We start from the raw sequence: 26,031 nt of genomic DNA on the forward strand, positions 1-26,031 counted from the left end.
ACTTGTAAAGGAATGATGAGCTATAAGGTCCAAAGACAGGGGCACACGGCAGGGGACTCACTGCCAGTCTGACTACTTCAGGCGTAATTTGCTCGTCAGTGGAAAACAACTGGAGCTGGTCTAGTAGGAGAGTGAAATGATCCAAGGCTTATGGAAGCTGCATTTGCACGACAATTTGTCAGAGAATTACAGGGTAATACAATTAGCAAGAAACTATTAGAAAGTCCAAGGGAAAAGTATGAAGAGCTCGACGTAGGGTAATGTCTAGGCAAAAAGATAGCAGGGATGGATTCAAGGGATATGCAATGGCAGAAACCTAATCTCCCGATATTTAAAATCAGCAGAGGTAATTAAAGGCTGAGCAAGGGGCACAGGAGGAAGACACAGAAGAGAGACCTCACTTTCCATGACTGTCCTCTCACCTGGGATGCCTCACATTATTACCTCTCACGGGGCCTTTCTGTTCCCGCAGGTCAACATACTGAAGAGTCACGCTCCTGTCCTTGCCTTTGGGGATCTTTCAGCTCCCACTTGAATTCCAAGGCCTCTGTTTTCTTTTGACTCTTTTGAATCTGAGTATTGCATTTTATTAAATAAATTAGCTTCTACTTACAAAGTTTTCCCCTCCTACAAGCCACACACAACAGGTGTTGATTTGCTATGCTGTCATCTGTGTGAAAGAGAACAGTAAACAAGACAGTCATCTAAATTATTCCAAGCCTTAAAGAAAAATTTTCCCATTTTCCTGTCTGCTAAGAATTCCTGTCTGCTACGATTTTGTTGAAGATGACCTGCAAAGACAAAATGATAGTTTTATAAAAAACATTTCTTTAATCCTATGTCTAATAAGGTTTATAAATAGGAACTATGTTCGCAAAGGAAAATAATCATGAAAATGTATGTTCTTTTTTCATATCAAAAAAAAAATGGACATTGAGACATAGGAAAGAAATTGCTATTCCATGTGCCCACACCCACTTATGTCAATGTAGCCCAGAAGTCTAAGATGCCAGCTCCTTGGCAAAACACCTTTTGGTTCCTTTCTTCACAAAGATCTCTTTCAGGCTTTACTCAGAGAATAGAACACGACACAAATGTCTCTATTCCCCACTACTTATCCCTTCCAGACTCTGAAGCCTGTCTCTGGAGAGCTCAACCCAAGGAGCAATGGAGGCAATTAACATGCATCATACAGACTTGAGTATGTTTCATCTTCAGTGATTCTCATATTGGGGGTGAAAACTACATGTCTGTGCACACACTCACATGTACATACACACATGTATTCTAGGCTAACACAGTATTGCTCCCTCCAGAGTTGCCTCTCCTAAACTTAATAAATTATTTCTTAGCTAACAAAGTTTTTTGACATGAGGTGCATCATTACCTTTAAGCTTTGTTAGACCTAGAGTCTTCCATGCCTGCTGTCCATATGGCAGTTTAAAGATCTCATCCACTGTATCCAGAGTGAGATTATCCCTAAATATTCTCAGAGCTACCTATCCCCATTCTCTACATATATCTCATTATCTCCACATATAGATCAAACAGGATAGATGTCAGTTAACCAAGAAGTTAGGACATTAATTATGTGGCAAAGATGAATCCATTTCCTCTTTTTTGAGTCAAGACTACATTTGTTCTAAGCCTTCCTTGCAGTTAGCTGTGCTCATGTGACTGAGCTATAGTCAGTAGAATGTAATTAAAACTGAGGTGCAGTATTCCAGGCCTTTCCCATGCATGGTCCTTGATGATCTCTGACATAATTGAGCATGTCGATGTAGGATTTCAATTTTTGAAGATGATAAAGCCAAAGATGGGAAAATCCTGAGTTCCAGAATCATCACTTGAAGAAGAATCACTTGAAGCACCAAGGCCTAGCTTTTCATACTGTGATGCTGGCATAGTTCTTCAAACTAGGCTCATGAATATAGCAACACTATTTTATGCCTCCATTATGATTATATATGTCAGTGTCAATTGAGAGAGTATGGAACATATCCTTAAGTTGAAGACTCTCCTTTCACCCAGGGTGGCCCAATGTCTACATTTCAAACCTACAATGTACAACCTCAAGAACACAAAGCTAATGACCACATGTTATGAGAGGTTCGGGGAGTCGATCAGAGACATAAAAGAAACTTTCCACTCCAAACAAATGGACTGAAGGTATATTTTATTATATAGAGGATAGTAAAGGCGATAGTCCACAAACAGATCCAAATAGGTCAAATAACAAGAGGGAAAAACACCAGCTTGATAGGAAAGGGAAACACCAGATCGACTGAAGGAAAATGACACAAATCAACCAGAAAGAGAAACACCAGGTTGACCAAAAAGAAAACACATCAGATCGGTTACTCACAACATCCAAGCCCCACTGCCGGGAGAGTCCCTTCAATTGACACGGCTGGGCAGGAATCACACATTCTGGGCAAGGTGTCCCTTCCACAGGTGAGACTCTCACCAGGCTTCAGTTTCCAGCAGTTTATATAAGCAGTTACAGAGCTTACAGAGCAAGCATTCAGTGTTCCCATGCACAAATGGTTATCAGTGGCATACATGCATTGAGCTCCTGGCTATCGTCCCAGCCTGGTGGTTGTGTACTTGCATTGTTTTCCCTGGTTGTCATCCCAGCCCGGCACACATGGCCAGTCTGCCCCAGACCACGATGCCCAAAGGACCTTGAAATTCTTATAAATTGTAACTATCTCCATGGGAGAAAGGCCAGTTCCCGGGAAAAAGGCCAGTTCCCACCACGCAGAAAGCAGTTTTATACTTCTTTGTGTGCTGGTGGCTGTAGGTTAATGGAAGGGCCAAACATGGCTGCACTCATGTCAAGACACCACACTAAATAAAGAGCTGGGAAATCACATTAGCTATCCACAAGCCATTATAGAACCAACCTAGCTCTCTTGCTGTTTTAATATGCACATATGAGGGATATATGAGTCTTCAGAACTCACTAAATCTGTTACTAAACCAGGTCATTACACTTAGAACTCTCACACATCTTACAAATCATACATTCGTTGGAGAATTTTTACATTCTAATTTCTTAAGACGGGCCCCATATTCTAGGACATGACTTTTTGACCCCTATCCTACACTCTGAGTAGTTTTCTCTGGCTTGTAAGAGTTCTATTACACTTGACACAGACTTTGTCATATAGTCTATATGCAATAGCAAAAGCCTCCATGGAAATATGCTAAAAAAATAGGGCATGAGGTGATATAAGTGAGTTGGTTTTGCTGTCATTACTATTATTATTATTATTACTTTTTAAATTGTTCTCAGATGTCAAATATGTGGTAGAAGCCCTAGAGATTATTCCACTGTTTGGCGTCTAAGGTAAATAAAAGTCCCAGAACTTCTGTTTGGGCACTTTGAATTAGAAATATGGCTGTAAGTGAATACCTACCCAACTGAAATACCAAGCTACCCACCTTAAAATGTTAATGTAAAACAGAGATTTCCTGCCTTGACTCTGTAAGACTCTGAGATGACAGTATTTTCAAGGGGAATTGTGAAATTCTCAAAAGATTGAGGCAATATAATTTATTTGAATTCACCTTCCACTTAAATCTAATTGGATAGCTTACGACACATTTGATGAGAGAAGGAGCTATAATTGTGGCATTAAACAGCACAGAATACTAACTTAAAGATGCCAAATTTTCAAAAATGCAAATCTGATCATGTCACTTCCTTGCTTTCAATCCTTAAATATTTCTTTCTCACCTACAGGATCAAGTTCAACTTTTTTAGTGTATCTAAATTCCTGCATCTCTGAGTTCATCTCCCATCAGGACCTCCACATTCACTCTATACTCAGTCATACATTAGGACTGCTCTATGTGCTACTGCTGGTGAAACATCGTCACCCACCCTCCCTCTCTCCCTTCTATCTAGCAAAATTCCAACTCATCCTTCAAGATTCAGCTGAAATACCAGCTTCTCTGTGAACTCGCCTCTGACACTTCCCACCTACACCCCCTAAACCTATACTCTTAGTCCAACACTCTTCTGTGCTCCTCTGACACCCTATGCATTCCTCTCTCTTAGCATTTTTTATTGGAATTGTTAACACATTTGCGCCATCATAAGTCAAGAGTTCCTCGAGAACAAGGATCCTATCATATGCATCTATGTATCATCAATACCAAGCACACTGCCAGGAATATGATTAGATTTTAAGAAGCCTTTGCAGGCCCCAGAGTTCCATGAGTAAGACTGCACATCCTCAGGCCTATACACCACCATCAGCAAGACTAAAGACGGGGGTGCAAAGCTCTGCCATCTCATAGTAAGTTATCCTCCTCTCCCTCCCCATCAATCTTTCTACAGCATCTGCTGTGGAGAGCATCAGTACAAATTCCACTGTGCTCTTTTTCCCAAGATGTCCCTTATCTGACTCCACTGGTAACAAAAAGAGGATCCTCCTTGTCTCTTTTGCTGCTTCCAGGTTTTTTTCCCTCCTTCCTCTCTAAAACCATGTTTTGAAGTTCGATTTCCCTTTAAAGGAGGAAGACAAAGGGGAAGAGAGAGAGAACAAAGAAGAGAGAATAAAGAAAACACAACAAGTCATTTATCTAAGGTTAATTATGAAAGTGTCTAATCTACTAACCCTAATTCACCCCATTCACGCACTCTCATTACAAAGGAGGACATAAGAAGCCATAAAGCTACACTGTCCAATGTGGTAACCACTAGCTACATGTGGCTATGGACCACTTGATATATGGCTGGCCCAAACGGAGATGTGCTATAAGTATAAAATTCCCATTTGCAAAACTTAGTATGAAAAAAAATGAATGCAAAATATCTGGTTAATAATTTTATATTGATTATCTTGAAATGATAATATTTTTATACATTGGGCTAATAGACTATTAAAATTAATTTCACTATTTATTTTTAATTCTTCATGTGTTAACTAGAAAATTTTACATTATACAAGTTACTTACATGCGTGGCTCATATATTTCTATTGGACAGCTCTGCCTTGGCCTTATACGTCCTTAGAATAAAGACAGGGGACGAGCTCTCCTTCTTGAGCTCAGGCACATCAGAACTGTTGCTCACAGTGGAGGAGGCTTTTGACCCAAGGCAGAATCCAGTCAGCTCAGCTAGGAGATATTTCTGAGCTTCAGGAGAGGCTGTGCCTGCGAGACCTGAAGAGTGGGCAATACTGGGCAGCCTCAGAGAAAATTCCTTCAGGTACCAAGAGTTTCCACAGTTCAGGTGGACTTGATCTTATGTGCCTGTCCCAGAACCAAAATTATTCCTTTCTCTAATTTTATCCCCGGTGATAATGCAGTTTCAAAAATCATGTGCAATGGGGTGAAAGAAACTCCCTGAGATGGAAGTTGGCCTTTGGAAAAAGGGGAGTGACTGCCTCTTTGAGACCACGTTTTGTGTCACCAAAGAGCAAACCAAACGGGGACCTTGGAGGGAAGACCTCTGTAGCTTTTATTACTGAGAAAAAGCTATAACAGAATATCACAGAAGAAAAGAAAATGCACACATAGACAAGTCTACAACTGCAGGAGCTGCTGGAAAAGAGTACAATGGAAATGTTAACATGATAATCAAAATGAAAAACAACTGACACTGGCAGTTTTTAAATCATTCTTATTTGTGGTAAAATACACACAACATGACATTTACCATCTTAATTTTCTAAGTGTACAGTTCTGTGGCATATTGTTAAGCAATGATTACCACCATCCATCTCCAGAACTCTTTTCATCTTCCCAAACTGAAAACTGTATCCATTAAACAACTCCCCATTCACCTCCCTGCAGCTCTGGCAACTACCATTCTACTTTCTGTCTCTATGAATTTGACTACTGTAGGAACCTTACAAAAGTGGAATCGTACAGTATTTGTTGTTTTTTTGACTGGCTAGTTCACCCAAATTTCAGCACGTTTCAGAATTTCCCTTCTTTATCAGGCTGAATAATATTACACTGCATGTATATATCACATTTTATTTATCCATTCATCCACTGATGGACATTTGAGTTTCTTCCATTTTTTGGCTGTCCTTTTCATTTCACAAATACTTTTATATGTGACTTCATATTTGATCCACATAAACCCCCCCAAAAAATGTCCTTTTTAGAAACTGAGAATGCAAGTTTTGATTTGCAGAGGTGGAAACAGAAGACAATCTTCATCAATCTTTGTCCAACAAATCATTGTCATCCTTTTCATAAGACAAGGAAATGTGGGAGAGTGTAGCAAAAATAACTCTTTTCAATTTACATTTATATAAACCTCTTTCAAAAATGAAAACTTTTTTTCCTTAAAAATAGGCACTATTTTTCTTTACTAAAATATAATGGTATTATCATTTAAAAGTTTGGAAAAAAGAAATTGCTGGAGCTCATACTTGGCAACAATAGTTGATAATAAATTTTGGTACAGTTATTATTGACAATAATATATTACATAGTATTATAATATGATATTTGCTGAGTTCCAGGCACTGTTATAAATGCTTTAATATGTTAACTCATTTAATCCCAAACACTCTATGATGTAGATATGATTATTAGGATCATCTCCAGTTAAAATTGGAAAAACAGATGAATAACAATTCGAGTAACTTGCCCATAGTCGCTGAATCCATGAGGAATAGAGACAAGCTTTGAATTTTAAGGAATTCTCCTGTGAAAACATTTATTCTAGATCTAGTACCTTTTCTTACTTTAAGTATAATTTTTCTTGATTCTTTACAACAGGACTCAAAAGGAATTTTATTTCACTGAAATATCTCCCATTCAAGAACTTTATATGTAGGGCCGGCCCCGTGGCTTGGTGGTTAAGTGAGCGCGCTCCACTGCTGGCGACCCGGGTTCGGATCCCGGGCGCGCACCGACGCGCTGCTTCTCCGGCCATGCTGAGGCCGCGTCCCACGTACAGCAACTAGAAGGATGTGCAGCTGTGACACACAACTATCTACTGGGGCTTTGGGGGGAAAAAATAAATAAATAAAATCTTTAAAAAAAAAAAAAAAAAAGAACTTTATATGTAACTTTCCTCAGGGCAGTCTTCATCTCCTTATTCCCGAGGCTGTAGATCAGAGGGTTTAAAAGTGGAGTAGCAATTGAGTAGAACATGGTAAAGAACTTCTGCAGCCCAGGCTGATTGGCTGCCCCTGGGCTTACATACATCACCATGACTGAGCCACAAAATAGGGACACTACTACCAGGGGGGATGCTCACGTGGAGAAGGCTTTTTTCCTGCCTGAACCTCTGGGAACCTGAACCACAACTCAAAAGACCAGAGTGTAGGACACAAGGATATAGAACAAAATGATAAATGTTATCACAGCACTGAAAGTGGTACAAGTCACAGTTGTCTTGAGGACAGAGACACAAGATATGGCCAGCATTGACTCAAGATCACAGAGGTGGTGATCAATGACATTTGAACCACGAAATAGAACTTGGGAGATAAGGGTGGCAGGTGTCACCAACCAGAGGAAGCCACTCACCCAGAAAAGAGACACCAAGGTTCCACAGGCTTTCCTGGTCATTAGGGTGGGATAGCACAGTGGATGGCAGATGGCAACATACCTATCCAATTCCATGAGGCCAGGAAGGAGAGTTCTGTGGCAGCAAGAGAGAAGATGTAGAACTGTAGGATGCAGCCATTACAGGAGATGGTCTTGGTCTTGGATAGGAAGTTGAACAACATGTTGGGCACATTGGAATTGATGTAGCAGATCTCCAGGAAAGAGAAGTTGGCCAATAAGGTATACGTGGGGGTGTGGAGTTGCTGGTCCCATCACTCAGGACAGATAATAGCACTGTTACCCAACAAAGTGAAGATGTAGATGATGGAGAACAAAACAAAAAGGAGAATTTCTACTTCTTGACTACACAGGAAACCTGGGAGGATGAATTCATGAATGGTAGCAGTGACATTAATGTTATGCAAAGCATGCATTTATCTCTAACCTATAAAGTGCACAGACATAATCAGAACTACATATTAAGAGTCTCCTATTGGGGCTGGCCTGGTGGTGTAGTGGTTAAGTTTGCATGCTCCACTTTGGTGGCCTGGGGTTCGTGGGTTTGGATCCCTGGTGCGGACCTACACGCTGCTCATCAAGCCACGCTGTGGCAGCATCCCATATACAAAGTAATGGAAGAGTGGCTTGGTTGTTAGCTCAGGGACCATCTCTCTCAAGCCAAAAAAAAGGGGAAGATTGGCAACAGATGTTAGCTCAGGACCAGTCTCCTTCACCAAAAAGAAAGAAAAGTCTCCTATTTTATTTCGCTCTTCATAATATCTCAATCTCTCATTGTAAGGAGATGGTATTATATGTAGACAATAAAATGGAACATTAATATTTATTCAGCATGAAGAATTTTTATCAAAATAGCACTGTTGGAAGACGAATAAAAAATGCCATTGGTAATATTACGTTAAATACTGCTTTACTTTAAATATTTCTTCTAGAGCTTTTTTTCTGATTTTAGCCTATAAGAAAAATAAAGATAGAGATGAATCATTATATGCCTTAATTGGTCACCTTTATTTAACTCAAGTATAGCTAATAAGCTTCAGGAAAGTATTTATGCCCTTAAACTGGACTTGAATTATTTCTTTGCCTACACTATAATTTCAGTCAGCATCACAAGGCCTACAAATTCTTCCTATTTAACTACGTTATTATAGACTCTTGGTAGGTCACAATAATAATGCACATCCCTAAATAAATACATTAATTCATTAACTAATTTCCATTAAAAACTTATATCCCAGATAATTCCAGTGTGAGAAAGACAACGCCTGTCTTTTGAGAACTACTATTATACCATATGGGTGCCAAAGAGATTTGAACTCAAAGTTCTTTCAGAAGTTTTGGATTGACAGCAGTCAAAGTAAAATATAGAGGCTATACTACTGACTTAAAAGCACAAGTATACAAAATAAAAGAAAGCTCATAAAGAACTGGATGCTAGTTCAGCAATTCCTAGTGTGAATTAAGGAATGTAGCACTTGGTTTAGAAATATTTAAATTAAATTATTTTAATTGGATTCAAATTATCCTCTGTGGAGTCCCCTTCATTCACATTTGCTATAGCCTTTCAGTCCTATTTCAAAATTTGCCAGTTTACTATTTTTTAAAATGATACCACGTACTTTACTCTTTAGTTAGAACAGGTTTTCCAACCATTCTTCTTCTTTTCCTTTTTTTTTTTCGTTGAGGAAAATTAGCCCTGAGCTAACATCTGTTGCCAATCCTCCTCTTTATTGGCTCTGGGCTAACATCTATGCCTATCTTCCTTTTCTTTATGTGGGACGCCACCACAGCACAGCTTGATAAGCCGTGAGTCAGTCTGTGCCAGGGATCGGAACCCTCAAACCCCAGGCCGCTGAAGCGGAGCACATGAATTTAATCACTACGCCACTGGCCCAGCCCCCTCTACACATTCATTTTTCTTCCCTATGTATTTTATATTACATTCCATGAATTTTTATTTTAAATATATAGAGTTTAGTGAAAAAACAATGGGCTTGATATTTTAATGTTTCCTCAGTGAAAAGTCGAACTAACCGTTTAAGAAAGAAGTATCAGTTTTATCACAATTAAAACTTTTTTAAAATTTAAATAATAATGTAAAGAGTCAGAATTCAGAAAGAGATAAAACGAAATCCTAGCTCTTTTAAATATGAGATTTATAACCTGGGACAAGTGACTTTCTCTGAGTTTTCATTTCTTTATCTGCAAAATCAAGGTAACAATACCTATCATGAAGAGTTAATGCAACATTAAATAAAATCACATTTTTGAAGCACCTAGCACAGTGCCAGCGTAAAGTAAATGTTTGGTGTAGGGGGCTCATTTTATTGCCCTATTTACCATAAACAAAATATGAACTGGCTCTTCCCAAAAAGTATTTGTTTGAATCTAATGGGAAAATATTCAGCTTCCATACACGTTCTTATGTTTGTATATTCAGTCTCATGAGTGATATGAGTTTAATGCATTTCCATGGTGCTAACTTACAGTTGAAAAAGTGTTCTAAAATTGCATGGTATAGAACTCAGAACGAATCTCTCAATAAAAACATTATAGTTGAATTCCCAAATAGCCTACAGAAGACTGATTTGATCATTGAAATTACCTTAATTATTCCTTACTCATTTTTAATTGAGCCCCTTTTGATATTATTCCACACAATCTTCGTCTTTCTCTGATTCCCAACCGTTGGCTTCTATTCTTTCAGTCCCTTCTACACAGTGTTTCAGCTACAGATTTTGTTGAATGGACTTTTGTGGGTTTCTTGAAATTAACCACTATTAAGAATTCTGTCTGTGAAAAGAATTCCATTTTAGTTAAAACATGTCCAGACACAGCTCTCTCCTCTACTGCCTTGCTTATGTTAAAGCTAGGAGGGTGGAAGCTGTGTCCCTTCAGTCTGAACTGATAAAACTTTTTTTACCCAGAGAAAAACTTCAAGTAAGCTTTCCAAATGCCAGATTTTAGAAATGTTTGATAGTTTCCCACGCCACAGACGTCACAGAGTAATAATGGGAGAGACAAGAATTGAACCCCCGTTTGCATGATTCCAAAGTCCATAATCAGTCTAATCCAAATAGATTGCTAGCTAAAGAAGTAGAGACAGAGCTTGAGCAAATAATAATATTCAGGAGGTCTGACTCCTCCTCTGCCTGCTATAGGATACTACCATCATTCCCTCCTGTCTTCCCTCTGGGTCCCAACCCAGGATGAGTAAGGAGCGAGTAACACGGAACACCCTCCTCACCTCCCACCCCCATCTTTGCATCTTTTTCAGCATCCGCCTAGATGGACGCACTTTAAGCAAAGCTGACAGTAAACAGGACAGAGCACCACATAATACAAGACCCTGATCACTGAAGTGATTGTGGCTCAGAGGTGATCACAAGTGAAAACAGCAAGGTGATTTGGAGAGGGTGAGAAGCAATTTGGAGTAACTGTGGAGGGGAACTATGAAACAGAAAGTAACCATATTGAGGCTCTGTTACTCGGAGGATAATTATATGATCAGGGGAGATAGTCAAATTACGTGACCTTTCAAGGAGGGCTGAGTTTTTCATAATGCAAATGACTAAAACTGGTTTAGAAATTTTTAAGAGACAATAAGACCTGAAATTTGAGACGTGTGAAAACTTTTGCCAAGATAGGTTTCCTTGCATGTCAGGAATTTTTCACAAAGTAATGCTCATTTTCACAGTAATTTTTTTTTTTTTTTTGTGAGGAAGATCAGCCCTGAGCTAACATCCATGTTAATCCTCTTTTCTTGCTGAGGAAGACCGGCTCTGAGCTAACATCTATTGCCGATCCTCCTCTTTTTTTTTCCCCAAAGCCCCAGAAGGTAGTTGTATGTCATAGTTGCACATCCTTCTAGTTGCTGTATGTGGGAGGCGGCCTCAGCATGGCCGGAGAAGTTGTTCGGCTGCGCGCCCAGGATCCGAACCCAGCCGCCAGTACCAGAGCGCGCGCACTTAACCGCTAAGCCACGGGTCCGGCCCCCCCACAGTAATTTTATCAAAGAAAAAACTCATGGCCTGTCTCCACCTGGCCACATTGCACAGATGGAATGCAGTGAAATCCTCAATTAAGACACTTCCTTAAGACATCTATTTATTCACTCTTCACTTATATATTAGCCATCTGTTGTGAGGAAGATACAACAAAAGGGGGACTCATTCACACTTATTCTGGTGAGATATGTCCAACCTCCAGTGGAATCCAAGTGTCCTGTCTGCAGGAGAAAGCATTAATTCTTAGCATTCAACCACTCCTGGCTCTGACAGGATTACTATTTAAAGAAAATCTCTCTCTTTTTTTTCCCCATCCCTTGAATGTGGTTGCTTCCTCCTAAGCCACTGGTAGATGTTCTGATTGCCCTACAAGGCACACAATTATTTTTAGTGAGTTCTAAGAGGAGGCCCTTGGATGTACAGTCTCTGACTTCCTGCCAATATATATCTGTTGCCAACTCGGATATCTTGAAGGATATTCTGACCATAAAAAGCTTCACTCTATCCATTGCGGAAACTTCTCTGAGAACCACTGTGCCAGCTGAGAGCAGATACAATTTGGGCAGACCAATTTCCCTCTTAGAATCACAAACTTGAGAGTAATTGGCTTTTTAATTGTTATCACAACAGGTAAGTTATAAAGACACAACCAATGGAAAGGGGACACATATTCCATAACTGATGCCCCTCCTTCCCCCTTTCTTTTCCTGATCTTTTGGTGAATGTGATCTGGTTGTTGATTCTCAGAGTGAAATAAATATAATGACACCATAGCTGTTTCCATTATTTTAGACTTTAGAACAAAGATTTATGTATAAGACATTGATGACAGAAATTGAAGGAGACACAAATAAATGGAAATATATTCCATGTTCATGGATCAGAAAGAGTAATATTGTTAAAATGTCCATACTACCCAAAGCAATCTGTAGATTCAATGAAGTCCCTATCAAAATTCAAGTGGCATTTTTCACAGAAATAGAAAAAAAATCCTAAAAGTTGTGTGGAACTACAAAAGACTCCAAAGAAATCTTGAGAAATAAGAACAAAGCTGGAGGCATCAAATTTCCCGATTTCAAACTACACTGCAAAACCATAGTCATGGAAACAGTATGGTATTGGCATAAAAACAGACAGATAGACCAATGGAACAGAATAGAGAGCCCAGAAATAAACCCATGCATATACAATTAATATTTGACAAGGGAGCCAAGAATACTCGGTAGAGAAAAGACAATCTCTTCAATAAACAGTGCTGGAAAAATTGGATATTTGCATGTAAAAGAATGAAACTAGATCTCTATCTTATACTACTCGCAAAAGATAGCTTGAAATGGATTAAAGACTTAACTATGAGACCTGAAACCGTAAATCTCCTAGAAGAAAACGTAGAAAAAAGCTCCTTGACACAGATCTTGGCAATGCCTTTTCAGATATAACACCTAAAGCACAAAATTAAAAGACAGAGAAAGACAAATTCTACACGATTTCACTCATATGTGGAAGATAACAAATACATGGATAAAGAGACCAGATTAGTGGTCACCAGAGGGGAAGGGGGTTGGGGGCTGGGCAACATATGTATGATGACAGACAAAAAGTAGTGATGTTGTAGGGCAATGCATTACTCATGTTTCTGGTGATGCTGGTGTAAATAAACCTACTCAGCTGCCAGTCATAAAAGTATAGCACATGCAATTATGTACAGTACATAATACTTGATAATGATAATAAACGACTATTTTAGTGGCAAAAAAAAAGATCAGAACATTTAAAACAGCCTAAATACACTAGAGAAATGTTATAAAAATAGCTCTATTATATGCAGCTTTAAAAATATTTAATCGAGTTTTAATTACATGAAAAAAATGTTTATATAAGCAGGTTACTAAATGTAAATCCCAGAACCCACCATTGACATCAAATTATCAAAGATCAAAAAACAAAATCCTGCAATACAGATACCTTATCTTGGGTTTTGCTTGACAGAATTTCCCTTCAGCATATGATAGATATTCTGAACAGGTTTGGTGAGTGATTGACGATTCTAATGATTGCATCCCTGGCCATCTCTAAGAAATTTAGACCCAGTGAAAGAGATTATTTCCTCCACCACTGGGGAAAGTAAAGGGAGAAATAAATGCACTGGGGGCTCCAGAGAAGACAGGGGGTGAGCAAGGGAATAATTAGTACAACCCTGTCTCTTGGCACTTTGCTCCTTCCAGAGTCAGTAAATGAATACCCAAGGAGCAAAAGACATGCTCTGCTTATGATCCCTGGATCCTACAGCACATACATCCCCTGGTCTTCATCCTAACCTATTTTCACACTTTCTCTTCCAGCTGGTTACTACAAAGATGACTACTTCTACTCTACAGAAAAGCCTACTAGAAACCAATTGAGAAGCTTCAGTTGGGATTCCCTTTACCACTTCAGGAAAGAAGGTAATGTAGTGCTCAGAGGAGAAAAAATATTCAAATATAGCTGGAGAATCTACATCTCTCAAAAAATGTCTCCTCCTAACTCTGCTACAATTTTACACAAAACATCTAAAATTTATTATTTCAGATATTAACACAGTGCCTCTACCTTGTCAATTCATTACCTCATTCAACTGTCTTTATAACAACCCTCCAGAGAAGGCGTTGTCATCTCCATTTGTTATTTGAGGAAACTAAGAGATTAGAAATAATTGCCTTGGGCCGGCCCCGTGGCTTAGTGGTTAAGTGCACACGCTCCGCTGCTGGCGGCCCAGGTTCGGATCCCGGGCGTGCACCGACGCACCACTTGTCTGGCCATGCTGAGGCCGTGTCCCACATACAGCAACTAGAAGGCTGTGCAGCTATGACATACAACTATCTACTGGGGCTTTGGGGGAAAAATAAATAAATAAATAAAATTAAAAAAAAAAAAAGAAATACTTGCCTTGTAGAATTTCCCACAACAATGTAATGTAAGTGCTGGAATTCAAATCCTGGACTCCCATATTCAAATTCATTACTACTCTAATATACCACAGTAGCCCTCTACTTATGAGCAGTAGATAAGTATACTTACTTTCAACGGCTTTCAATAAAGTTTATACAAGGAGATAGGGGGCTATATAGCACTAACTGGTTGCCAGGCATTTTACAAATATCCTTTATTTAATCCTCAAAACACCTTCATAGTCAATATTCTTGGTCTCTCCACCTTACAGAAAAGGAAACCAGAGCATAGAGAGATTAATAACTGGTCCAGCATCCACAGCTAGAAAGCGGTGGAGGCAGGATTCAAACCCAGATAGACGAGCTCTGGAAGCTGTGCTCCTCCATGGAACAGCCTCTCTTTAGTCCGGGGTGGCAGAGGACTATGCTCACAGGGGAATTGTCTGGGCTGGCTGCTGAGAGAGTGAACTAGTGAGCATACCAAGACTTCCACTCCACTGTGGTTTCTGGGACCAGCTTTAGGGAGAGAGAAAGTATCGGTGAAAAATATCCAGATTGTTAAGTTAGTTGAAAGTCCAGATACACATACAGCATCCAGACTTCTGGAGACTAATTTCACAAGTTAAAAAGCAAAGTTTGTTTGCTTTGTTTTGTTAATCCTCTGTCCAAGCAGCCTGAGTGCACAGATATAGCCTTGAGGGCCCTGTGCTCATCTTCCCACTATCTTGGCCACAGAGCCCACTGCGGCCAGTGCTGGGGGCCAACTTTGACCAGTTAACACAGCACCTGCTTGCTATGCTTAGGAGCTAACTGACAAATGGTGAGTAACAAAACAGCTTAGGGGAAAAATCTCTACCTTTACCCTCACTTAATTTTATTAAGTTTAGCGTAAAATGTTCTCACGCATTTCCTATTTTCCAGGACAGTTTTGTCAGGCTTGTACTTGGAAAACTATCCTGAAAGGGAACTGTCCTGAATCCTGTACCCTCATATATAATTAACACAATATCCAGCACAGGTTTTCCTTCCAGTGTTATATATCACTTCTAGATTTGCAAGTCTAGCTGCCCTGTGTAGTCTGGGCATTCCTAGAATAACAATAAACATCTCAGAGATGAACAGGATTAAGAATTATGTAGTACAACTCCCATTTTACATGTAAGAAACTAAAACTCAGAGATATTGAATAGCTATGCTCAACCCAGAAAACAAGTTAGTTTTAAAAAAATCAACAGAATTTAGGCCCTTGTCTTTCCACTCTTCCGCTCTGCTGCCCATCTGTTAGCCGTTGAAGAGATAATCAGTTAAAATCAAATAGCTTCTGTTACCAAGAACATTTAATCTCTCAAAACCCCCTTGCAAGTGAATTCCCTGAAATCTATCTCCATTCTCTAGTAACTTCAAGTAATAGAGAATTTCTTAAATAACACATTCCTGCAAATTTTACTCACATCACTTTTTAGGTTCACATGGTATAAAAATCGTTTTCATTAAATAATACCGTTTTAAGGCTTGGGACATATTTCTCTCAAAATGTATTCATAGATATTTTTAAAAGAAGCTTTGATTATCTTCATTATATTCATGCATTTTCCAAAGTTTCTATGTTAAACATATTTTATAATTAGAAAAATATATTTTGAAAAAAAACAGAGCGGTTACACAACAATTTATTAAACGTCTGCTGTGTGCCACCACTATAAAGCAATGAATTCAGCAGACAGGGTCCCGGCCCACATTCAACTAGCAAAGACAGGCAAACAAATAAAGACAAAATAATTTCAGATTTTGATAAGTACTAGGAAGAAAATAAATAGAAATTTATAAACAAAAGAATAGCGGGGGAATTTACATAGGGTATTCAGAAGAAAAGAATATTTAGGCTGGATGTTGAAGAACTGGCTCAAGATGAGATTTCCAGGGAAAGAGAACACCTAGAGCAAAGAACCTGTTTGGGGAAGGACTTGCTTATTCTGGGGTAGAAAGAAGGCTTGTAACAGAAGAAGGAGAAAGAGGGAAGGGCAGACCAGGAAAGGGAGAAGGGGAAGGGGAGAATTTGGTGAAGTAGGTGGAAGCCGGATCATTAAGGGCCCACGCCCCATAAAATGGAGCTTGGATTTTATTCTAGGTAGGGGAGTTACTGAATGTTTTTGCGCAAAAAAACAACATGATCTTATTTACATTATTAAAAGGTCAGTATGGCTGCTGTGTAGAGAAGCAAAGTTAGGAAGCAACGACATCATTCTGGAGGCCTTTGTAGTCATCAAGAGAAATAATAATGATTACTTGGACTAGAGGTGTGTAGAGGAAAGAGAAAGAGGCAGATACATCAAGTTGTATTTTAGAAATACAGCAAATAGTAATTGCAGCTGAATTGTGTATGAAGGCTAAGAGAAAGGGAGATGTGATGTAAAAAGATGAGAAACAAAAAGAAGATCCTCACATATTTAGTCAACTATCCACACTTCCGGGAATAAGATGGTCAAATGGATGACTGCATATAAATTGGGATTTGAGGAAAACCATCAAAACAATCCAGACAAAAAATACACAACAACTATTAAGCAACAGATTCCTTGAACTGGTAAAAGCCCAGTGTCATTTACCTAAATTGAGAGTATAAACTCACAAATTTCACAAAATTTTTGTTTTGTTTTAACTTCTGAGACCAAAACAACCTGAGTTAATCAGTTATATAAAACCTTCAAATGGCCTTCCCCCATTTATGAGTAAGCAGTGTGCCAAATGATGCCAACATTAGTTTTAAAACATTCTTCAAAGAGATAATGCAAATTGGGGGGGGGGGGGACTCCTTCAACAAAAGCAAAAGTCCTGAATATTTTAATCCCAAATGAATATAGCAGAGAATCATTGCACAAATATGAGATATTTTTCATATTTGCTTTCAGCTCTCCTTCTTGAGAAATAAATATGTTATCATTTAAAACTTGATGCGAGCCCCTAGACAGATGAATATAAATGCTGAGCAAAAGCATATAGAAGATGGAGCTGCTAATGCAGTCATCGTCTCCCCCTCACCATCCCATCCTAGCTGAGGCCAGCAAAGTCCTATGGTGACAGACATTAAGACAAGGATGGTTAGAATCATGGGAGTCATTATTGGACATGTCAGTACCCCTTGACATGGAATCAAGTAATGTCCCAAACAAGCTTGAGCCAGAGAAAGGGTTCTAGCACACACCACTGCATCCTTATGCCAGAGAATAGACCTATTTCAAGATGGTCAGATTACTGATGTTAACGTTAACTTTCAGGAGGCCTATCCAGATGGCCTTATGTGCTATGTTTTCAGGTAGTTTTCCTCAGCAAACATTGATGGGTTTATTCTTGAAATTGATAGATAATGGTATTAGAGAGAATTAATCAACAGGTTAGGTTAAAATATAGCCAACTGTTAAGTAATTTCTAAGTGACATCAAAAGTCCCACATTTTTCCTGCTCCAGAATCACATGATCCAACAATGCACCTCCCTACAAGCAGCTGCATTAGGTGACTGCTCATGAGTATTGAGCAAATGCGCTTATCCATTCATTTAAAAAAAATTACAGAAACATTTCTAAATGCAAGGATTATGTGTATCCTCAGTCATGTCCATGACACTCCTGTTTGACAGCAATAACCTCAGCCTACTCTTACAAAGGTATTTGCCAGGAAGAGAGCTAAACCAGTATATTTAGTTTAAGAGGAGAGAAAAGGAGAATCATACATTGTAATGTCAGTCTACATTGCATTCTCCTACCTGGGGTAAGCTACGTGATGTGTGGATTTTCATCTATTTTGTTCACTGCTGTGTGCGCAGTACCCAGAAAAAAATACCCAGCAAATAGTACACACTCAATAAATATGGAATTAATAATTAATCAACAAGAAAATCTCAGTTTCCTGTTTGGACAAAGAAAATGAAGTCCCTCCACTTTCCAGGGGTTTTTAGTAATTATGGGTCCTTTCACAGCTCACAGACACATGAAAATCTCCAACAACTCCAGCACCATCATTGGCTTCATCCTCCTGGGCTTCCCTTGCGCCAGGGAGGGGCAGATCCTCCTCTTTGTTCTCTTCTCTATTGTCTACCTCCTTACCCTCATGAGCAATGGTTCCATCATCTGTGCTGTGTGCTGGCATCAGAGACTTCACACCCCCATGTACATCCTGCTCGCCAACTTCTCCTTCCTGGAGATCTGCTATGTCACCTCCACCATCCCCAACATGTTGGCCAACTTCCTCTCTGACACCAAGGTCATCTCCTTCTCTGGATGTTTTCTCCAGTTCTACTTTTTCTTTTCCTTGGGCTGTACAGAATGCTTTTTCTTGGCTATTATGGCATTTGATCGATACCTTGCCATCTGCCAGCCTCTCCATTACCCCACTCTTATGACTGGACGTCTCTGCACCAATCTTGTGGTCAGCTGCTGGGTACTTGGTTTCCTCTGGTTCTTGATTCCCATTGTCATCGTCTCCCAGATGTCCTTCTGTGGATCCAGGATTATTGACCACTTCCTGTGTGACCCGGGTCCTCTTTTAGCACTCACTTGCAAAAAAGCTCCTGGGGTACAGCTTGTCTTCTCCACTTCAAGTGCTGTTCCCATCATCATTCTCTTTCTCTGCATCATGGCTTCCTATGCTCTGGTCCTAAGAGCTGTATTGAAAGTCCCTTCAGCAGCTGGGAGACGAAAGGCTTTCTCCACCTGTGGGTCTCATCTGGCTGTGGTTTCACTATTCTATGGCTCAGTACTGGTCATGTATGGGAGCTCAATAACTGAGCAGGAAGCTGGAACACAGAAGACTTTGACTCTCTTTTATTCTATCGTGACCCCACTCCTTAACCCTATGATATATAGTCTTAGGAACAAAGATATGAAAAAGGCCCTGTGGAAATTTCTGAAAATATAAAAAGTGTTTATCAAAAAGTCTTTTGTGCTCTTAGAGCCCAAAATTGTCTTTAACTTATTTACATTTACAAAAATTGTGCTTCACTTATTTTCAAGTTAAAAAAAATTATTTTATTCAGATAATTGTTCATTCTAGTATTGAATAAACTCAACTACCTGTGAGCATGTGTCTCTTGTTTATTTCTTCTCTTGGTTCTTGATCAATTGTCCTGTTTTTCACCTAGCCTTGATTTTATTTTTAATTGAATGCTGAACATTATATTTTAAAAATTGTAAAGAAAATGGGTTTAGTAACTAGACAAAAGTTAAGTTTTCTTCTACCAATAGACAGAGGCAAATCACTATGATCTCATGTAAGGACTATTTTAGGTGTTGTAAAAATAGTCTACACCAGTTTTGCTCTTATTTCTAGAACGTGACCCTTACTCCAGGAACATGGCTTTTCTGAGATCTCAACTGCAAGCCTGGACTGTTTCAGGCCCCTCCAACTTAACTGGCCTGACTTCCTATTTCTGTAGTCTTTGAACCCTGTGAATCCTTAAACCTCTGCTCAGCTCTTCAGACTTCCAGTTTCTGCTTTCTCCTAGAATCTTGAAATCTCATCTTGCACATGAATGGCTTAGACATCCAAAAATGCCTTGAATACGTATTGCATCATATTTTGAGTCTCACTTCTCTGTGGTCCTCCTCTCTTTAAAATTTGTTTCTCAAACTCCAGCTGCTTTGGCAGCCACAAACACCAAATTCTTGATTTCCTCAGTTCAATGAAACTACTGCTTTCTGCTGAGACTTTATTCTGCCTTCCCCTGTTCCTTCCCGCATGCCTCCATATCCTCATATTTCCTGGACCCAGTGAATTGTCAACTGTCCTCATGGAAAAACACCCAAGGTGAATATGGACCACTTCTCCTTGACCCTCCCTTCAGGGAATTGTAGCCCCTGAAGTCTTGCCTGTGTTGAACGTTCTCCAGTGCCTTCAACTGTTTGTTTTACGTATTTCATCCAGATTTTATAGTTACTTTTGATGGAAGAGTTAGTTTAATACAAGCTGCTTAGTCATGACCATAACCAGAATTCTTTTCTGTTATTTCTAAATTCATACATTCTCACATCTTCCCTCACTTTCAGAAAATGATCTTGAGTGTAGCCATGCAAAAACCAATAAGCCAGAGATAAGTGGGTATGGGAGCTAGTATAAACACAAGTCTGGGATGTAGACCTTCTTTTGTTTTCATTGTAAACAGCTCCAGAATTCTAGGGATTCCACCCTTGCAAGCAAGGTGGGGTGGAGGGGGTTGCTTACAGTAAAATAAAAGGTAAAATCAGGACCACAGAGCACAGATTGAGGCCATATTTTTCTAAATGGGAGGCGTTCAGCAACTGTATATCAGTAAAAATATTTAATAAGGATTTGTATTGGTAACTTGGGTTAGTTCTTGAACTTCTTCCTAGGCCTATACTGAAAGGTCATCCTATTATTGAAGCATCTTTACCATTACAACTACCTGATTCTACAGAGTAAGAAAATGCATTGGAAATCAAGAATGATTTGTCAAGGATAGTAACTTTAATGGTAAAAAAAAAAAAAATCCTACCCACCACCCTTTTCACTAGTCCAAGTTACTGTTTCTTTACTGACTAATCCTATACTTCTATCTTTAGGACCTTTCAAATATTTGCCTATTAAACAATGTTTCCTCAATATACGTAAAGCTCTGTAAACAGTAAGACAACAGAATAACGTCCCAAAAGTAAAATGAGCAAAAAGATATAAACAAAAAACACACAGAAAAGACTCTTTCAGTTCCCGTTAATAGAACCCTAGTTAAACGAGCTATGGTTCAGTCATAAAATGAAATACTATGTTTTCAACTTTATAAAATATGAACTAGCTCTATATGTAATATTATGTAATATCTCCAAGATATATTGTTGAGAGAAAAAAGCAAGATGAGCAGCAGAGTGTGGCTACCTTTCATGTAAATGTGCAGACTATCTCCTGAAGGAGACCCAGAAACAGATAACAGTGGTTGCTTCAGGTGAGGAGGATTTGATGATGAGGAACAAGGGAGTAAAGGAGACTTATTTTCTTCACACCCTCTTTTGAAATTTTTCACCTCTTTGCCATGTGCCTGTATTATTTATATAAAAATAAATAATAATACAGTTGTTTTTAAATAAAGAATAACTTTCTAGAGGAGTTTTCTGATAATTAGATCTAGAAATCCTTTACCCTCCCACAATTCTAGGGTTCCTTAGAAGCCAATTCATTTATAAAAGTTGAAGGAGCATCCTAAGAACACTTTGACACTATTTCATTTAGACTTTTATAGTACTTTAGAGAAAATTTGAGAAATGTTTTTCTCCTCTTAGGACTTGTACAAATATACTGTGACAAACTGTAACTAGTTTATCAATTTCTATTTAGACATCCTCTCCCTCTTTGTTCAATTATGTATTTTTATTGCTGTCATACAGTACCAGACACTGGCCAGGAAATAAATTTGATACAAAAGTACATAAGACACATTTTTTTTTCCCCTCATAGGACTCATAGTCTCATGGTAGAGGTATACAATAAAATTGCAAGGGTTTTCTTTTTATTTAATGGTAAAAGTGCAATGAGAGAGGAAAGAATAAATACTATGGAAGATCATAAGAGGGACATTTGTGTAAGCATGGATTTCTATCATGTGAAAGAGGATTTAAACATAGCTAATTACACGGCATCATCTTTTTCCAAGTGTACTTCAGGTTACATAATAGAAGTGTTTCTAGAAATTCTCTGTAAACCACCATATAATTAACCACTCTTAGAGATTATTAATGAGTTCCCCAAAACAAAATAAGTATGACTATAAAATATAATGTAAATTAAATTCCAAACTGAAATATTGTTTAAAAATTTTAAGTAAACACATTATAGTAATAGAAAGCTGGATTACTTCAATCTACCAGCTTGATAAAAATAAAGAAAAATACAGAATTAAAAAAATACAATAAAACTCGAAAACATTGAGAATTAGAAAAGAGAATAGGAAACTCTTAAGTCAATTTTTTTATGAAAGTCTGAGTGGTGAGCACTAGTCATTCATGTTCAGAGAACACTTGCATATAGTTAAATCCTTACATTTAATAACAATGCCTGACTAGAAAGATAGAGAGGGGAACCCAGGGCTCACATAAATTTAGAGCCCTTAGTGGTATTCATCTTCAAGTAAATATGAACCAGAACTAAACCTGACACCACTGAGAAGGAAAACCAAAAATTTGCTATCCCTGGAAGTTTGTGGCCTTGATTCAACTGTGGCTTGGATTTTCACACACCATTTTCTCAAATTTCCCCAATATATTGCCTGCAATATATTCTCCTTCAGGTTATAAGGTATTAGCTTTCTAATAAAAACTCTGTCATCCCCTTCCCTTTGTCTCTCCTCATGAATGGACATAAACACACATCCACATACACACACCTTAGAATCCCATGGTTCTTAACAAAATTTCAAAATATTTTAATTCTCCAGGATAGACTATATGTTAGGTCACAAAACAGTCTTAATAAATGTTTTTAAAAATCAAATCAGGGCCGGCCCCGTGGCTTAGCGGTTAAGTGCGCGCGCTCCGCTGCTGGCGACCCGGGTTCGGATCCCGGGCGCGCACCGACGCACCGCTTCTCCGGCCATGCTGAGGCCACGTCCCACATACAGCAACTAGAAGGATGTACAGCTATGACATACAACTATCTACTGGGGCTTTGGGGGAAAAATAAATAAATAAATAAAATTATAAAAAAAAATGAAATCATACATATCTTTTCCAATTACAATGTAATGAAACTAGAAATCAACAGCAGAAGGAAAACTAGAAAATCCACAAATAAATAGAAATTAAACAGCAAACTCTGAAAAAAACAATGGGTCAAAGAAAATATCACACAGGAAATTATAAAGGATCTTGAAACAAATGAAAATCAAAACACAACATACAAAAACTTATGGGATACAGAGAAAGCAGTGCTAACAAAATAATTTTTAACTGTAAAGCCTTACATTAAAAAAGAAGACAGATCTCAAGTCAAAAACATAACCCTACACCTTAAGGAACTAGAAAAAGAAGAATAAACTGAACCCAAAGCTAGCAAAAGAAAGAAAATACAAAAGATTAGAGTAGGGATAAATAAAATAGAGAAAAGAAAATCACTAGAGAAAATAAATTAAACCAAAAGTTGGGTTTTTGAAAAGATCAACAAAATTGACAAACCTTTAGCTAGACTGACAAAGAAACAATGAGAAAAGACTCAAATAAATAAAATCAGAAAGTGAGGACATTATAGCTGAGTTTTTTGAAATACAAATGTTTATAAAAGAGTACAATGAACAAATAACCATAAAAAAACTGGTTAACCTAGATTAAATGGATAAATTCCCAGAAATACTCTACCTTCCAAGATGAATCATGAAGAAATAGAAAAATATGAATAGAGCTATAAACAGTAAGGAGATTAAATCAGTAATCAAAAACTCCTAACTAAGAAAAGACTATGCCCATTTAGCTTCACTGTTGATTCTACCAAACATTTAAAAAAATATTTCACACAACCCTCAAATTCTTCAAAAAAAATTAAAGAGGAGCGAACACTTCCTACCTCATTCCATGAGGCCAGCATTACTCTGATGTCAAAGCCAGACAAAGACATTACAAGAAAAGAAAACTATAGACCAATATCTTTTACGACTATAGATGCAAAAATCCTCAAAAAAATACTAGCAAACTAAATTCAATAGCACGTTAAAAGGATTATACAACATGACCAAGTGAGATTTATTCCTGTAAGTTTGACCGTATGAAAATCAATCAACATAATACACCACATTGACAGAATGAAAGAAAAACCAGATGATCATCTCAGTTGATACATAAAAGGCATTTGACAAAAATTCAAAAAACATTCATAACAGAAACATCCAAAAAGCAAGGAATAGAAGAAACGTACCTCAAAATAACAAACGTCATGCGTGAAAAACCCACAGTGAACATCATACTCAATACTAAAAAAACTAAACAAAACAAAACTGAAAACTCTGAGATCAGGAACAAGACAAGCATGCCTAGTTTCATATCTTCTCTTCAACGTAGTATCGAAGTCCTAGCCAGAGTGATTAGTCAAGAAAAAGGAATAAAATCAATCATAGTTGGAAAGGAAGAAGTAAAATTTTCTCTGTTCACAGATGACAGGATCTTATATGTAGAAAACCCTAAAGATTCCATAAACACACAGACAAACGAACAAACAAAAAAAGTTAGAATTTATAAACAAATTCAACAAAGTTACAGGATACAAAATCAACAAACATCAGTTGTAGTTTTATATATTAACAATGAATGACCTGAAAAGTAAACGAAAAAAACAGTTTCATTTGCAACAGCATCAAAAAGAAAATACTTAGGAATAAACTCGACCAAAGAGGCAAAAGACTTGTACACTGAAAACTACAGAATGTTGCTGAAAAAAAATTAAAGACACAAATAAATGCAAAAACATCTTGTGTTCATGGATTGAAAGACTTAATATTGTTAAGATGTCAGTACTACCCAATGTGATTTACAGATTCGATGCAATCTCTATCTAATCCCAATGATGTTCTTTGCAGAAATGGAAAAATCCATCCTAAAATTCATATAGAATCTCAAGGGACTTGGAAAAGCCAAAATAATTTTCAAAAATACCAAAGCTGGAGGTCTCGCACTTTCTGATTTCAAAACTTACTACAAAGCCACAATAATCAAAACAACATGGTACTGGCATAAAGACAGACATATAAACCAATGAGATAGAACAGAGATCCCAAAAATAAATGCTCACATATATGATCAATTGATTTTCAACAGGAGTGACAACACCATTCGATGGGAAAAGGACAGTCTTTTCAACAAATGGTAGTGAGAAAGCCAGATATCCACATGCAAAAGAATGAAATTGTAGCCTTATCTTATACCATATTCAAAAATTAATTCAAAATCACTCAAAGACCTAAACATAAGACCTAAATCTATAAAACTCTTAGAAGAAACATAAGGGAAAATCTTCATGACATCGGATTTGGCAACGAGTTTTTGGATATGACACAAAAAGCACAGGCAAGCAAAAAAATAGACACGTTGTACCACATCAGAATTAAAAATTTCTGTACATCAAAAGACACTATCAGTAGAACAAAAAAGCAACCCATGGAGTGGGAGAAAATATTTGCAAATCATATATCTGAAAAGGGATTAATATCCAGAATATATAAAGAGCTCCTATAACTCAACAACAACAATAACAAGAAAAACAATTTAAAAATAGGCAAAGGACTTGAATCAGGCAAAGGACCTCTCCAAAGAAGATATACAAACGGTCAACAAGCACATGAAAAGATGCTTAAAATCACTAATTATTAGGGAAATGCAATTCCAAACTATAATGAGATACTATTTCACACCCATTAGAATGGCTATTATTATAAAAGAAAGAAAGTAAGAAATGGGGAGGATGTGGAGAAATTGGAGTACTTGTGCATTGCTGGTGGAAACGGTAAATGGTGCAGCTGCTGTGGAAAACGGTATTCCAGTTCCTCAGAAAAATTAAACATAGAATTACC

At 38.0% G+C, this 26,031-nt stretch overlaps 1 protein-coding gene and 1 pseudogene across 1 annotated transcript; one reads left to right on the forward strand and one right to left on the reverse strand.

Moving 5' to 3' along the window:
* Window positions 1-7,008: 7,008 nt before the first annotated feature.
* On the reverse strand, window positions 7,009-7,961 carry LOC147917512 (olfactory receptor 11G2-like; annotated as a pseudogene).
* Window positions 7,962-18,437: 10,476 nt separating this feature from the next.
* On the forward strand, window positions 18,438-19,391 carry LOC101396606 (olfactory receptor 11G2-like). The gene has a single exon (XM_014781025.2). The coding sequence runs from the start codon at window positions 18,438-18,440 to the stop codon at window positions 19,389-19,391; it is 954 nt and encodes a 317-aa protein (XP_014636511.2).
* The last annotated feature ends 6,640 nt before the right edge of the window (window positions 19,392-26,031 follow it).

The sequence above is a fragment of the Ceratotherium simum genome, chromosome 3 (assembly GCF_057802395.1).
Source record: "Ceratotherium simum simum isolate JZ-2026a chromosome 3, ASM5780239v1, whole genome shotgun sequence".
NCBI classification, from domain to species: Eukaryota; Metazoa; Chordata; class Mammalia; order Perissodactyla; family Rhinocerotidae; genus Ceratotherium; species Ceratotherium simum.